This window comes from Sorex araneus, chromosome X (assembly GCF_027595985.1).
Source record: "Sorex araneus isolate mSorAra2 chromosome X, mSorAra2.pri, whole genome shotgun sequence".
NCBI classification, from domain to species: domain Eukaryota; kingdom Metazoa; phylum Chordata; class Mammalia; order Eulipotyphla; family Soricidae; genus Sorex; species Sorex araneus.
Window position 1 is genome coordinate 18,833,327 of NC_073313.1, and position 15,833 is coordinate 18,849,159.

At 44.7% G+C, this 15,833-nt stretch overlaps 1 protein-coding gene across 1 annotated transcript in view; it reads left to right on the top strand.

Moving 5' to 3' along the window:
• Nucleotides 1-15,833, top strand: part of PPEF1 (protein phosphatase with EF-hand domain 1) — a 126,746-nt gene that overhangs the window by 60,686 nt on the left and 50,227 nt on the right. Inside the window, exon 9 of the mRNA XM_055120136.1 lies at nt 675-721. Within this exon, the coding sequence (XP_054976111.1) occupies nt 675-721 (47 nt within the window). The remainder of the gene's footprint in view (nt 1-674; nt 722-15,833) is intronic.

Genomic DNA, 15,833 nt, shown 5'->3' on the forward strand with positions numbered 1-15,833 from the left:
GTTCACACCTGGCAATGCACAGGACTTACTCTTGGCTCTGAACTCAGGAATTACTCCTGGCGGTGCTCAGGGGACCATATGGGATGCTGGGATTTGAACCCGGGTTTGCCACATGCAAGGCAAACGCCTTAGCCGCTGTGCTATCTCTCCAGCACCTCTTGAGGGTTTAATGGTAACTATAATCAATGCTCTTGCTTCTTCCCTAGAAAGGACAGTATAGGAAGTATAAGATAATTACTCTCAGCTTGAGACTTGAAGTGAGACAAAAGTGGGATTTGAATTCCAACTCTGATCGTTTTTAAACTACTTTGAATTCATTTGTAAAATGAGAATAATGAAAATAATACCCAAATCATTGAGTGGCTGTATGTATTGAACAAGACAGTTCACATAAACCCTTAATGCAGTGTTTTGAACAGAATAAAATAAACACTGTTGAAATGGCAGCAGCGAACAGCACTGTAATATGGAATTCTGTTCCCTAGAAGAAAGGGAATGAGTACTATGGAAAATCATTGTTGAATTAATGTCACCATGGGGTAAAAGCCCAATGCCCTGAAAATGCTTAGAGAATATCAGCAGTATTTGTTTTAAAATTTCTAATGAAATAAGCACTTCCCCTGCCCCACCCCCAACTCCCTACTAAATAGTTATTTTTTTCATTTGCATTTCAGGTGATTTGCATGGGAAACTTGATGATCTGTTTTTGATCTTCTATAAGGTAAATGATTATTTCGCTAAGTATTTGCAATTTTGTTGGGAGAGAGAGGTTCTAGGACAGAATAAAAAAATTGCTTTTAGTAAGGATATGCAAAAATGCTGATGTAATATGACAGTTTCATCCAAGAAGTTCAAAGGTCCTTTTACTCTCATTTACACGTATCTCAAAAAAATTTTAAATTTGAACCTTTGTTCAATATCAAGGTCATCCTTCTTGCCATTAGCATTTGTGCCTAATTGTTTGTATGATCTTTAACAGATCCTAAATGTCTAGGGATAATAGAGCAGGTAAGGCACTTGACTTGCATGTGGCCAATCCAGGTATTTTTTCTTAAATCTATGATAGAGATTTTTATTATACTTATGGGAGTTAACTTGGGTATCCATTCCTTTACTCGTCCTTCCCAACGGTGCCACATTGGAGGCTCTTTCAGGGTCAGGGTCAGGGGAATGAGACCCATCATTGTTACTGGTTTTGGCATATGAATAAGCCACAGGGAGCTTGCCAGGCTCTCCCATGCGGGCAGGAAACTCTCGGTAGCTTGCCAGGTTCTTCAAGAGGTTCTCCGGGAACTTGGTCTTATAGTCTCTGGATGTTGGCCTTTGATGGGATTACTGGCACCGGGGGCAGTTTCTGGGTGTGACTGCCTAGCTACTGGAAAATGGAGGATCTGGGCGGAAGAAACCCAGTCTCGATCCAAGCAGGCTTGGAGATCTCAGCCCCGGGTCCCACACACCTGGGTTCCTCTACCGGTTCCTTCATATGTGAGGCTCGTCTGATCATGTGGTGAGGGGCCTTGAGCATGGCTGTGGCTGGGTTCCAGAGGTCCTCGACCGAGGGGGCTCTGCTTGGGGCAGGGAAGGAGACTCAGCCCACCCCCTTGAGGGGCCCCGGTGAAGACAGCCTGGTGCGGGGGCAAGAGACTCTTTTATTTATTTATTTATTTATTTATTTATTTATTTATTTATTTATTTATTTATTTATTTATTTATTTTAATTGAATCACCATGAGATTCAGAGTTTCAAAATTGTTCATGATTGGGTTCAGTCACACAATGTTCCAACACCTGTTCCTTACCAGTGTATGTTCCCCACCACCAATGTCCCCAGTTTCCCTCCAGCCCCCTACTCCCACCCTGCCTCTATGGCAGGCACTTTTCTTCTCTCTCTCTCTCTCTCTCTCTCTCTCCTTCCCTCCCCAGCCTTTTTTGAGCATTGTGGATTGCAATACAGCCAACCTAGGTTTGATCTCCAGTACCATATGGTCCCCTGAGCACTGCCAGGAGGGATTCTTGAGTGCAGAACCACAAGTAAGCCCTGAGCATCACTAGGTGTGGCCCCAAACAGTCACAGGCAAAAGAACCTAAATGTCCAGCATGCCGCAAGAGAGGGGCAGAAACAGTCTGTTTTATTTTATTATTATTTTGCTCAAAAGTGGGCGCGATGGCAGGAGCGGAGCTGCGCTACTGGGCCTGCCTCACACGTCTGAGGCCCCTAATTTGATCTCTGGTGCCCTGCTAAGAGAGCAAAAACAAAAAGTGAGCGTGGCCACACCAAGTCTCTCTTTCACTGCACACTAGTTGTGCATGGAGGCGTTCCCCACGGATCATTCCCGATTGTTCTCTTCCTGACCCTGCTCCTCCATATGAACTCGGTTGCTCCTCCGGAGTTCCCGCCCCTCTTTATTCTCTGTGCTTGGCTTGTGTGAGTTCACGCCGAGGGCACACAGCAGCTGGGCTGGCTCTGCATCTCTTGCCTGGTTGGCGTTCCTCTCCCAAGCGGACCCCTCTCACACCACCTCTCAGGTCACCTTTCAGGTCACCTCAATTCTGCTACCAATAGCAACTGGCTTGTCTTTTTATTTTGTTTTCACCACTCATCAATGTTATATCCTTACAGTGTACACGGGGGTGCAATAGTCCAAATACTTGTCTTTTTCCTTCTGACTTCAGTTTGCATCAGTCCTTCACACTCCTTCCATTTTGCTGGGAATGGCAACGGTTTTATCTTTTAAAGTGTTCTTATGTGACATTCTCTCATATAATAGGAACCACATCTTCTTTATCCAAATATCCACCTCTTGGCACCTCCTGTTGCTACCATGTTGTAGCTTTTGTAAATTATGCTGTAATAAACCTTGGGGCATATATATATTTATATATACACATATCTGTGGGCTTTCGGGGGCTGGAGTGATAGCACAGCGGATAGGGCATTTGCCTTGTATGCGGCCGACCCGGGTTCGATTCCCAGCATCCCATATGGTCCCCTGAGCACCTGAGCACCGCCAGGGGTTATTCCTGAGTGCAGAGCCAGAAGTGACCCCTGTGAATCGCCAGGTGTGACCCAAAAATTTTAAAAAAACCACCCAGAATTGGTCTTGCTGGGTTGTATGGTAGCTCTAGCTTCAGCCTCTTGAGGTAGTGCCATAACATTTCCCCAAAATGTTTGTGGTGATTTACATTTCCGTCTCTGCATCTCCTCTATTGGAATCGGTTATCTTTTGAGCCACTAGTCGGAACCTTCAGGTTTGTTCTTAGAAGGCTGTATCACTGTATCACTGTCATCCCGTTGTTCATCATCGATTTACTCGAGTGGGCGCCAGTAACGTATCCATTTGTTAGAAGGCTATGTATAGAAAATTGATCCTGGGGCTGGAGCGATAGCACAGCGGGTAGGGCGTTTGCCTTGCACCCGGCCGACCCGGGTTCGAATCCCAGCATCCCATATGGTCCCCTGAGCACTGCCAGGGGTGATTCCTGAGTGCATGAGCCAAGAGTAACCCCTGTGCATCGCCAGGTGTGACCCAAAAAGCAAAAAAAAAAAAATTGATCCTGAGGTGATCTCCGCCTTCACAGCGGTACCCCAGCTCTCTTTCGCAGTGAACGTGCCATTTCCACCGTTCCCACAATTAGCATGTTAAATTGAGCACAACAACACAGACATTTCTGATGTGCTCTGAGAAAATATTCTCAGCTGACGACAATGGCTCATCGTATCTACCCTTTGGTGCTGGTGAGCGCCTAAGTCACATAACCCCAGGAACTCAATTTGAAAAGTTTAGCCACAAAATTCTTGAGTGTCCGTTCCATAGGTTATCTTGGGAATTAAAGAACATATCCCAAGGCATTTTTGAGGGAGGGATTGGGGCCACAGCTGGCTCAGTGCTCAGAAGTGAGCCCTGATAGTGTTTATGGGTCACTCCATGCGACTAATCTATGTGCTTTTGGGGATCCAAACTAGGGTCACATCCAGTGCAACCGCATGCAAGGCAGGTGCATTTTCTCCCGTACTCTCTCTCCAGACCATCCAAAAGCATTTTAAAAGTAGCACTGTAGCACTGTCGTCCCATTGTTCTTCGATTTGCTCGAGGGGGCACCAGTAACGTCTCCATTGTGAGACTTGTTGTTTCTGTTTTGGGCATATCGAATATGCCAAGGGTAACTTGCCAGGCTCTGCCGCGTGGGCGGGATACTCTCGATAGCTTGCCGGGCTCTCCAAGAAAGACGGTGGAATCGAAACCAGGTCAGCTGTGTGCAAGGTAGACACCCTACCCGCTATGCTATCGCTCTAGCCCAGGTTTTCAGACACTAGGCAAGATTTTGAGTACTAGCTTAGCTAGCCGAGAAGGAAACACAATACGTGAAAACACGAACAGCCCAACTAGTGGACATAAAGCTCAAGTCGAAACTGAAACCAGTTTAAGTAACCAGCTGGGAATAGCTAAAAAAAAAAAAAAAACCCAAAAAGAAAGGATAAAGCCAAGAGAAAAGTGGCAGTGAGAGGCAGCCTATCCCAAAGCAACACCATAGGGGCCCTGAGCTCCAAGGAGCACTGAGCCCTGGAGCACCGCTGGGTGTGGCCCCCAAACAAAACAAAACAGGCGAAAATATTGAGCAGGAGCTGGGAGGAGAGCCAACACTGTGTGGCAGGTAGACTCCCAGGTGTAGCTGGGTCCCCAGAGCACCTGTGCATCTGAGTGGCCCCATAAATAAGACTTGGGTGGGGGGCAAAACCTAGCCAGGCGCAATAGCGCTGGGAGAGGCGCTGGGTGATGCCCTGCACAGCTGAGCGGGTCCAGGCACGGCCAAGAGCATCCCCAGAGGGCACCCCTGGCTGTGCCCAAAGTAAAAGAAAAAATAATAATAATAAAATTAATTTAAAAAGTAATTGCTTATAATCAGACCTCCAGATTTTTATTCCATTCATCCTGCACAGGGTTGGAGCGATAGCGCAGCGGCAGGTCGTTTGCCTTACACACGGTCAACCAAGCTTCAATTCCTCCGCCCCTCTCCAAGAGCCTAGCAAGCTACCGAGAGTATCCTGCTCGCACGACAGAGCCTGGCAAGCTCCCTGTGGCGTATTCGATATGCCCGAAACAGTAACAAGAAGTCTCAAAATAGAGACATTACTGGTGCCCGCTCGAGCAAATCGATGAGCAACGGGATGACAGTGACAGTGACAGTGACATCCTGTATAGAGGCATGGAAGGGAACAGAGAAGGACAGATCAGGAGTGGATAGCTGCATCTGGCACTTGTCACCGACTTGTCAAATGGAGATCACAGTGGCTCCTAAGCCACAATCTAGAACTTGATAGTCAAAAGAGTAGAGTCAGAGGAAGCAGGGGACGGCTGAGGAAGCAGATTTGCTATCAGTCCAGGCAAAGGTTTGTTTGGTGGCAGCTCAGCCTGCTAAGCGGAAGAGCGATGCTGGAGAGCAACCACAGACTCCAGCCGGGCCGAAAGGATGGGCCGAGTAACTGGGAGCAAGGGCAGGGCTGACGCGTTGGCCTGCTCTCTCAGAGCTGGGCGCCGGCAGATGGGGCAGGGGCCGCAGCAAGCAGGGAGTTGTAGCGGGCGTAGTCCTAGGGGAGGATGTGCCCGAGTACAGGTCACAGTGGGATTTGCTGAGTTCGAGAAAGAGAACGTTGAGGATGTGGGAAGCCCCGTTTCAAAGGAGCAGCCCCGGAACCAAGAAGAGAGGAGCAGGGAAAGAAGTGTAGTCAGGGCTTGGCAAAAGGAGCAGCTTTGACCTAAGGCTGGCGGGCAGGAGGCTGCTACCCCAGCTCACCCCGCAGTGTTGGTCCTGTGGAGAAGTGAGGCATTCATTTCAGCAAGTCTATGAGAATGGCCAGTCTAGCAGCAGTTTGAATGAGGTCCCTAGTCTTGAGAGGGATGTCTTTCTGAACGACTTCAAGATGGAAAGAAACTTCTTCTTCTGCTGCTTCTTCTTTTTTTTTCTTTGCTTTTTGGGTCACACCCAGCGATGCTCAGGGGTTACTCCTGGCTCATGCACTCAGGAATTACTCCTGGAGGTCCTTGGGGGACCATATGGGATGCTGGGAATTGAACCCGGGTCGGCTGCATGCAAGGCAAATGCCCTACCCGCTGTGTTATTGCTTCAGCCTCAGAAAGAAACTTCATGACAGTAAAATGTGGTGTCAACTAGTCGAATTGAAAAGCAGTGGAGAGGCGGAGGCATGGACTGGTGAGAAAGTGTCAAGAGGTGACACAGTTAAGGGATTGCAATGTGTTGGCTGGTGCAAAGCGCCGTATAAAAGTTCAGAAGTTGGTCTCCTGTTGTTGACAAGTACGGTGTGAGGAAGTAGGAGGACAGGCTCCTCCTGTGGGAAACACCAGCAGGCAACCTGATGACTGTTTCTCTGGAGATTTGGGGACATATATGAAAGGGGAAGTAGGTGAGTAAATGAAGTGAGAAAAGTCACTTTTGAGGCAGAGAACTCAATTCCTTGACAGAATGTTGAAGTGATTAAGGTGTGCTTCGGGAAAGGATTCTAGGAGACAGAAGAGAAAAGAAAAAAAATGCCGACATGTTCTTTAACTCTGTCACCAAAACTATAGGGAACATATAAAACTGGAAAGTGCGAATGTAAAGATTGAACAGGAGGAGGTGGGTGGTGAACAGCACTAGAAAAAGAACGAAAGGTGAATATATAGCACTCACATGAAAGCAAGAAATCTTCTGGAAGTTAACCAGCAACAGTGTTCAGGAAGTAGAGCGTGAGTGTCCAGCAATGAGAGAACAGGGCGCTGTCGTTTGGGATGGATTTGGGTACAGAGAGGTGAGGGTGCCATTTGGAAGAGAGGTGACCAGAAGTCCAAAGGAAGCCATGCACTGGAATTTTAGCAGGCTTGAGTGAGAAACACGTTAAAAGAAAAGATGCATCTTGGAAGGAAGCAGAATCTTGAAATTGCCTCGTTCAAAAGGAGAAACCGAGAGAAGATTATTGACAGCAGTAAGTGTCCACTTGGTGAAACGGAAAAGATGGCGTCACTAATGGTGTCTGAGTAGAAGCCGGTGAGCTTTCGAGAATGGGCAACGAGCATTCTAAGTTCAACGCAGGAAGTGAAAGGGTCGATGCAACGGCTGTGTAACTCAACAAAAGCCTGCGTTTGACTTTCCCCATTTTATCTGTTACACAAAGTAGAGATGAGGAATGATAACGGGTTGTATAGCAAGATCTAAAACCATGATTACAGACCGCTGTGGAAACAGCATTTCTACATGAATCCAAAGAGCAGTAAGACTCCCCCTTCCCCACGCATAGGTCTTTTCACTTATTGCTAGCATCCAGAATGAAGGGGGAAAGGGTCTTTGAGCTCTTGAAATTGCTCTCACACAGCCAGTGAACTTTACTCACTGACAAGGCCTTTACTCACTGACTAGGTCTGAAGTTCTCAGTCAAAGCCAGTGAATGACAACGTATCTTACACACAGCTTCTACCATTTACCTACCTGGCTACCCAGACCATGGCAGATGCAATTTCACTGGTAAAAACTCAAGTTCTTCCCAATAGAAAGAGGAGGTCCACTGGTATTACAACAAGGTAGACAGCGAAGTCGTGAATTCAATCATCTGCCCTGTGTAGTACCAGAAAGAGTGTTTTATCGTTGCCCGAGAGGATGCTTGGGTTGATGAACCTCTGTGATCATGGAAATTTCAAGTTCTATGGTAAGTACTCTGTTAAGAAGCCAAGAGCACACAGCCAGGAGTCATTCCTGAATGCAGGACCAGGTGGGCATTGCCGGGTGCAGTCCAAACAAAAAAAAAAAAAGGAAAGGGAGAAAAAAAAAAGCCCAGAGCTCAAAATGACACATTTTCAAAATTCCCAGCCAAAAGAGCTAAAGTGCTGTTCAAAGTAGTTTAGCTTTTAAAGTAGTAAGTGTCAGTGACCAGGAAAATTCAGCTCAGCCATGCTTGCACTTCGAGTATCCATCACTGGGTCTTAGGAAATGGAGGGTGAAAGAAATGGGAGGAAAAAAGAAAAAGCCATTCAGGAAGAAGTAATGGCTTCCCAGGAGTGATCCTTGGGCACAGAGCCAACACTAGGAGTAAGCCCGAACACAGCTGGGTTCACTCAAAAACCAAAAGAAAAGAAAGTTTAGGGTGTGCTCTGGTATGATTGGAACAAGCAGGGGGCTCTAAGAGAACACATTGAAGAGGCATCTAACATCAGGAAGGCTTCCTGGAAGAGATGATACCTAAAACAACCCCTTCAAATAATTTTAGTACTTTAGCAAATGCCTAAATCATGAAAAAAAAGTTTTGGGGAATGGGAAAAGATTTTATTCTCACATATTATTTTTGGGGGGGTGTGCTGATATACATGATGGGATTTATACCAACGGTTATTTTTGCTAATTTACTTGGAAATTTTGGTCTCTTTGATGTGTGATTGTTCTTGAAAAAATAAATAAAAGACAAAAGCCTGTCATTTAGCACCTCAAAGCTAAGCCAGACATTTTCACCTCATAGTTCTACTGGGTTTGAAGAGAATATTTCCTGTGGGAGCCACATTGTTAACTATGACAGACCTTTGCGAGAAGGGCACCTCAACTTTTTATGGCTTTAAATGTCATCTAGTGAAGCAATTTTGTAGTGTGAGTTAGGTCAAATTTTTGTACTTTACTTTCTGTAAAAGTTCATTTTATTCAGCCACCTTTGCTTAATTAGAGTCACCAACTTGAAATACTTAATTCAGAACCTTCCTCTTACTGAAATTACAAGATATTTTGCCTTGTTGAATAGAAAGTTTGAATGAGAGATCATGTACTGGGTAATCAGTTGGTTAAATTGATACTGTGAGTAGAGTCCTCGGGAAGCTGAAAACAAGATGCACAAAGGCAGAAAAGCAAAAGAACTTGACCTTGAACTGCTCTTGAAGCTTCTTCACCTCACTTTTCTTTTCTCTTTTTCTCTCTTCCTCACTAATATCCATTCCCAATGCCCATGTTTTTCTAGTTGAGAAAATGGAAAAAGACTTTCTTTGTTACTATGCTGATATTCCTTTCACATCACCGCAGTAGTCAACTCTTCTCCTTTTGAGATGAAGAAATTCAGAAAAAAGCAGACCTCTCTAAAATAAGGTTTGCCAAAGGAAAAAATCAAATTAATATGGAGTTAGTGTCTGGAGTTGGCATAATTGTTTGACATCCCTTTAGGAAATGCTCTCTCCAAATTGGGAGAACTTCCAGATGCCTGTTAACAAATGCTTCATTGGGAATTAGGTGAGGATTCAGGGCAACATTTTTGTTTTTTCCTATTCAAGGTAATTTAGTGTATTTCCTTCTCTGCAGGTCATCTGAATGCAGTTCAGAGCCATAGTTGCCCTGAGTTTTATATATTTGTCAGCTTCATTTCCCTAGCATAGATGGCTTATTGTGTAGCAGCTGCAGAATAAGCCAGCAAGTCCGATTTAGTAAAACTGAGTGAGGACTGGGTGATAGCCAGGTTTTTCTTCTTTGAAAGAAACCCAGCAACATCTCTGTAGCCAGAAACCTAAATATCCAAGAGATTCAGTCCCGGGAGACAGCTCCTTCTCTTCTTATCTGTTGAACGTCTCAAATTTTGATTAAAAAAGTTATACCGGTTTCATGAAATAAATTGGAATGATTTTTTTTAAATCTCTTTCTGTTGTTTGGAATAAATAAAGCACTTGGATCTCAGGGCTGGAGCAATAGTACAGCGGAGAGGGCGTTTGCCTTGCACGCAGCTGACCCGGGTTCGATTCCCAGCATCCCATATGGTCCTCTGAGCACCGCCAGGGGTGATTCCTGAGTGCAGAACCAGGAGTAACCCCTGTGCATTGCCAGGTGTGACCCAAAAAGAAAAAAACAAAAAGAAAAAAAAAAGCACTTGGATCTCAAATGTAGGTATATATTCTAGTCACCCAAGGAATTGGAAAATAATATGGATAGACCTGAGTCCCACCCACACCAATTCTGATGGACACCTGGGGACTTCTCAAGCTCTCCAAGTGGTGATAACATGCAGCCAAAGTTGGGAACCATTGGTTTCAATAACATTAAAACTATTTGCTCTTGAAAATTGAGATAGAGCTCTGCTGTAAAGTCTCTTGGAATCAATGCCCTCCTCAAGTTTTCTACGTCTTTTGAATCCATTTTGGTCATTTCTAATTTCCAAGGAAATTCTCCATTTTTCTAGATTGTAAAAACACTATGCCATAGACCTCAATAGTGTATTCTTTATGTAAAATCCTTTTATTTATTTATTTATTTAATATCTTGATCTTCTTCCTAATCATTAATCTTGTGCATTTATTTTTTGTTTTTTTTCACTTATCTTTAATCAGAATCATGAGCTTCTCAATTTTGTTGGTTCTTTTATTTGTTTCCTGTAGTTTTGTTGTTATTTTGGCAGAAGAGAGGTTAAGGCCACACACACCAGTGGTGCTCAGGGTATACTCCTGGCTTTTTTTTCAGGGATCACTCCTGCCCAGAACTGGGGGGGCCGGTGTGGTGTCAGGGATCTAACTTGGGTCTAGTTTGGTGCATGCAAGATGAGCACCTTACCCACTGCACTGTCTCTCCAGCCCCGGTTCTTTTAGAGATGATTCACCTTTTAGACTTTCGTCTTTCCTTTCAGTTTTCTTCTTTTTTTTTTTGGGGTCACACCCAGCAATGCTCAGGGGTTACTCCTGGCTTTGCACTCAGGAATTACCCATGGCGGTGCTTGGGGGACCATATGGGATGCCGGGGATCGAACCCGGGTCGGCCACGTGCAAGGCAAACGCCCTACCTGCTGTGCTATCGCTCCGGCCCCTCCTTTCAGTTTTCTATGTCAGTGATTTCAGTTTCTATTTTATCAGATGGATTTTATTGTTATTTTTCTAACTTTTTAATTTAAGTGTTGTGGAACCACACCCAGAGGTGCTCAAGGGCTCAGTGGCCACCAGGTTCCCACCTGGCAATGTTGAGGGTTAGGACACGCAACCCTGAGCTTGGTGCATGCATGCCTGGCACTTGAGGGGCATCCCTTGTGCCCTTTTATCGACTTTCTTTGTTTTTGTCTGGGGGGGGGCACACTCTTCGGTGCTCAGGGTTTACTTCCAACTCTGAGCTTAGGGGTTGCTCCCAGTGATGCTCAGGGGATCGTAAGATGCTGGGATTGACCCTGGGCAAGCTGTGCAAGGCGACTCACTGTACTGTCTCTGCATTCCCTGTTGAGCAACTTTAGAGACTGTATCATGAAAGAAAATAGCCTCCTGCTGCACTCTCTGGGATCACTTACTCTGAGGAAGGCCAGCTGCTGTGCCAAAAGAGCACTCAGATGCCCTGAGGACAAGGAACTGAAATGTTGGATCTGCCAGTTCTAGGAGGCAGCAATCCTGGAAGTGGAGCCTCTAGCCCCAGCCAAGCTTTCAGATAACTGCAGTCCTGGCTAATGGTTTGCCATTCCTGGCCCTTAGACCAGAACAGCCCGTTTCAGCTTCACTCAAATTGCTGACCCACAGAAATTTTAAGATACTGAAGCTTATAGTTTTAAGTCCCTGGGTATTGGCATAATTCATCACATTGCAGTAGACAACCTGTATATTTAGACAGATATCCTTAAAAATATAAGGAAAAGTTTTAATATATAACCAATGAATTAAAATTTCTAGATATACAAAGAACTTTGCACCGTACAAAGAGAGAGCATAATAAATTTTTCACATAAGCATTTATAAGGATTTCTCAGGCACTTACTTTCAAATAACTCCTTAACAGGGTCCGGGGAGATAGTACAGTGGGTACTATCAAGGGTATTAATACAACCTTGTACTACCTTGTACTACCAAGGTAGTACAAGGGTACTTGCCTTGCACATGGCTGACACAGCTTTATCCCTGGAATCCCATATGATCCCCCGAGCACCACCAGGTATGATTCCTGAGTGCAGAACCATGAGAACCCCTGAGCATTGCCAGCTGTGCCTCCCCCAACCCAAACAAGCAAACAACACAAAACAAAGAAGTCCTTAATGAATTCAAAATAATAAGCATTTCCGGTTTTGCATATGGAACGGATCCATCCCTGGCATAGCATGGGTCTATGAGCACATGGGGAGCGACCTCACAGCACCACAGCAGAAGTAACCTCTGAGTACCACAGGGGGTGACCCCCAAACCAAACAACAGAAACATTTCCTGGAACACATCCTCAAATCACAAGTCAAAAAATTTGTAATAAATAAGAAGAGCATGATTTAAATAACTCAAGTCCCTTGGAAAATAAATGTTCCGCTCTTAATAAACATTGGCTCAAAGGGGAACTTAAAAGTAAAATAGCAAGTTCAATGGGAGGCTCCATGGAAACTAAAATGAAAATGAATAGTCTGAAATGCCTTTGTTGTTAAAGAAAGAAGATATGCCTGAAAGACTGTATTTCTCTTAAGAAATTAGATTTTTAAAAGTGGCCCCTGAAGAAGGAATCAAAGCTGCCCAGCATCCCTTCTACTTTTTTGTTCTATTCATCAGATAAGCCCAGTTCACATTCAAGAGGTAGTGAATGAGCCTTTAGCTTTTAGAGAGAATCAATAGTAATGAAAGCGTCAGTATTGTTTTAGAGCAATAATTCAGTCTGCATATTTCACGGCTATGTTTTTAAGCAAGCATCACTGTATCACTGTCATCCGGTTGTTCATCGATTTACTCGAGTGGGTGCCAGTAATGTTTCCACTCGTCCCAGCTCTGAGATCTTAGCAGCCTCTCCTTACTTGTTTTTCCCAACGATTGGAGGCTCTTTTCAGGGTCAGGGGAATGAGACCTGTTATTGTTACTGTATTTGGCATATCGAGTATGCCACGGGGAGCTTGCCAGGCTCGTTTGTGTGGGTTAGACAAACATATGAAGTCAAAACTTTATTGAATTGAGAGCTGTGTCTCGGGGCCTGGAGCTGGTACAGCAACTAGGGTGCATTCCTACTGGGTTTGGTCCCCAGGACTCTATGGCCTCTCCAGCCCTTCCAGGTTTGGCCCTGGAGGATCTCTCCTGCCCAGCTGTGCTGAGGTGACCCTCAAGCCCTAATTTTTATCTCACAAACTATAGATCCTGTCTTTGGGTATTTAATGGGGGAACTTAACCCTTTCCCATTTACCATTCATGTTTAGAACCACTATATATATTATATATATATATATATTTTCTTTTTGGGTCACTCCTGGTGATGCACAGGGGTTACTCCTGGCTCATACACTCAGGAATTACTCCTGGCGGTACTCAGGTGACCATTTGGGATGCTGGGAATCGAACCTGAGTCGGCTGGGTGCAAGGCAAATGCCCTACCCGCTGTGCTATTGCTCCAGCCCCACAATAGATATTTTCGACAAATTCCCTTCTCTTCAACTTTTCTATTTGTTTTTACTTTGTTTCATCCTTTTCCTTTTAGCTGTTCCGATATAGTTGCCATTTTTATAGTTTTTCGCTGGCACTTTTACTGTGCTTCCCAGCTCCTTGTGGTTACTTTCCCATTCCTGACATTGGGACTGGAGCGATAGCACAGCAGGTAGGGCGTTTGCCTTGCACGAGGCCAACCCGGGTTCAATTCCTCCATCCTTCTCAGAGAACCCGGCAAGCTACCGAGAGTATCCCGCCTGCACAGCAGAGCCTGGCAAGCTCCCTGTGTCGTATTCAATATGCCAAAAACAGTAACAACAACCTCACAATGGAGACATTATTGGTGCCTGCTCGAGCAAATCGATGAACAACGGGATGACAGTGCTACAGTGCTAATATACATGTGTATATTTCTCCAATAGCTGTAGCTTTATTGTTCCATTATTACCCTCTCTCTTTTATATTTCAGTAAATGGATCCATTTTCACACTTTCCATGTATATCCCCCATTCAAATGAGATTTGTACAGAAAAATTTCCCTCCTCAACTCCCCTGCAAATCCAACTATTGCTCATGCATATTTTTAGCTTTAAGCATTATTAGATTTTCCTTCATAGGATATGTCTTTTTATTTTTAGCATCCTTCCTTGGTGCTTAAATGCAAGCAAGGTTCATTGTTCACATCTGTATTCATTCCTGTTGAATTTTCCCTAAACTTCAGATCTTTTTCCTGTTACTGCTATTTGTTAGTTAGATGTTTTCTTGAATATTTTCCCTATGAGGCTTGTAGGTATTATTTTTTTTTAATGCAAGCTCCTTGAATACAGGAACTTAATATTGTTTACTTCTGTGTGTGCTTTTCTTTTTTACCTAAAACCATGTCTATGGGCTGGAGCAATGGCACAGTGGGTAGGGTGTTTGCCTTGCCTGGGTTCGATTCCCAGCATCCCATATGGTCCCCTGAACACTGCCAGGAGTAATTCCTGAGTGCATTAGCCAGGAGTAACCCCTGTGCAACACCGGGTGTGACCCAAAAAGCAAAAAAAAAAAACCAACAACTGTATCTAAGCCGAAATAATTAATACATGTTTATCGTTTATGTGGCATTACTTATTTGTTTCTTCCTTCCATCCTATAAAAGATCTGCCAATCTTTTATATCACCATATAGAATTCTTGGCTCACTGACCTTTGTTCTTCCTCTCTTCTTGACCTCTCTCTAATGGACGTGAGAAGTCTGATGTGCAGGCTGATTACTTTACCTTTGTAACTTGTCAATTCTTCTATATTTTGTTTTGTTTGTTTTGGAGCCACACCTGATGGTGCTCAGGGCCTACTCCTGGTTCTGTGCTCAGGGATCACTCCTGGCTGGCTCTGGGGACCATATGAGATGCAAGGGATTGAACCCGGATCATCCATGTACTAGGCGAGCAACTCCCTGCTATGTCCCCGGCGCTGTAACTTGTTCTTTCGATCTGGCCATTTCTAAGACCTGCGGCATAAGGAGACTCCTGCCTCTCCCTATATGTGGTACAAAGGAGGCCTAAGCTCCTTCAAACTCCAAGCTGAAGTCTTTTTTTAACCACAGAAAATTCCCGAGTCTCTTATTTCTGTAATTATTGCCTTTTCTCCATCTGTTTCTTTTTCCTGATTCTGGAATGCTTATTATTGGCACATCGTTTTCTTGGCTCGCAACTCTAATTTCTTACTCATTCTTTCTTGATTGCCATCATATTGCCTTTTGTCGGTGTCCTTGATTTTCGTCTCCTTGCCCTTTGAGGTGAGCGAGTTGAAAAAAAAATCACGAAAAAGTCCGTGAACATGTTAGTATGGAATTTTATGTTCTTTATATTTCTTTAGTCATTTTAATATTAAATATGACCATTTGAAATAATTTTAAGAAATAAATTCTCCTCTGTCTCCTCCAGCCTGCAGCCCATCTGGGGACAGGACATGAGCAAATTTGCTTGGTCTGTCTCTTTCCCCTGGTAGCTGGATCTCCTCGAGTGCTAGGGTTATTTCTATTTTCTGTTTGCTGCTTAAGCTTCTCCCTAGTTGGAGCCGCAATTGTTTCTTCTTCTGCATCAAGAGTATGAGAGATGGAATCTTTCTGTGCCTAAGTGCCCCTAAGTGCCAGTGATGGTGTACTTTAGCAAGAATGTCTGCTCCCCTTTACCTAGTAAGAACCAATTCCGCCTCCCCCCGCCAGACCACACGCAGGCTCTCAAGCTGTGTGTCTCCACCTTCTTCTGGCTCTGGCGCCCTTCTGAACCTGTCTCCTTCATTCTGGCCCCCTAGTCTTACTGACACAAGTTTCCCTTGTGACCCCCCTTGACCATCCTGGGGACCCACAGGGGCCTATTGAGGGTTTACCTTTCAGGGGGGGTGACTCCACTCTTGCATGCTCTTCCTTCGGGTACTCTGGACTTGCTTATCAGCCCTTTGAGACCTGCTTGCAAGGCCACTCCACTCA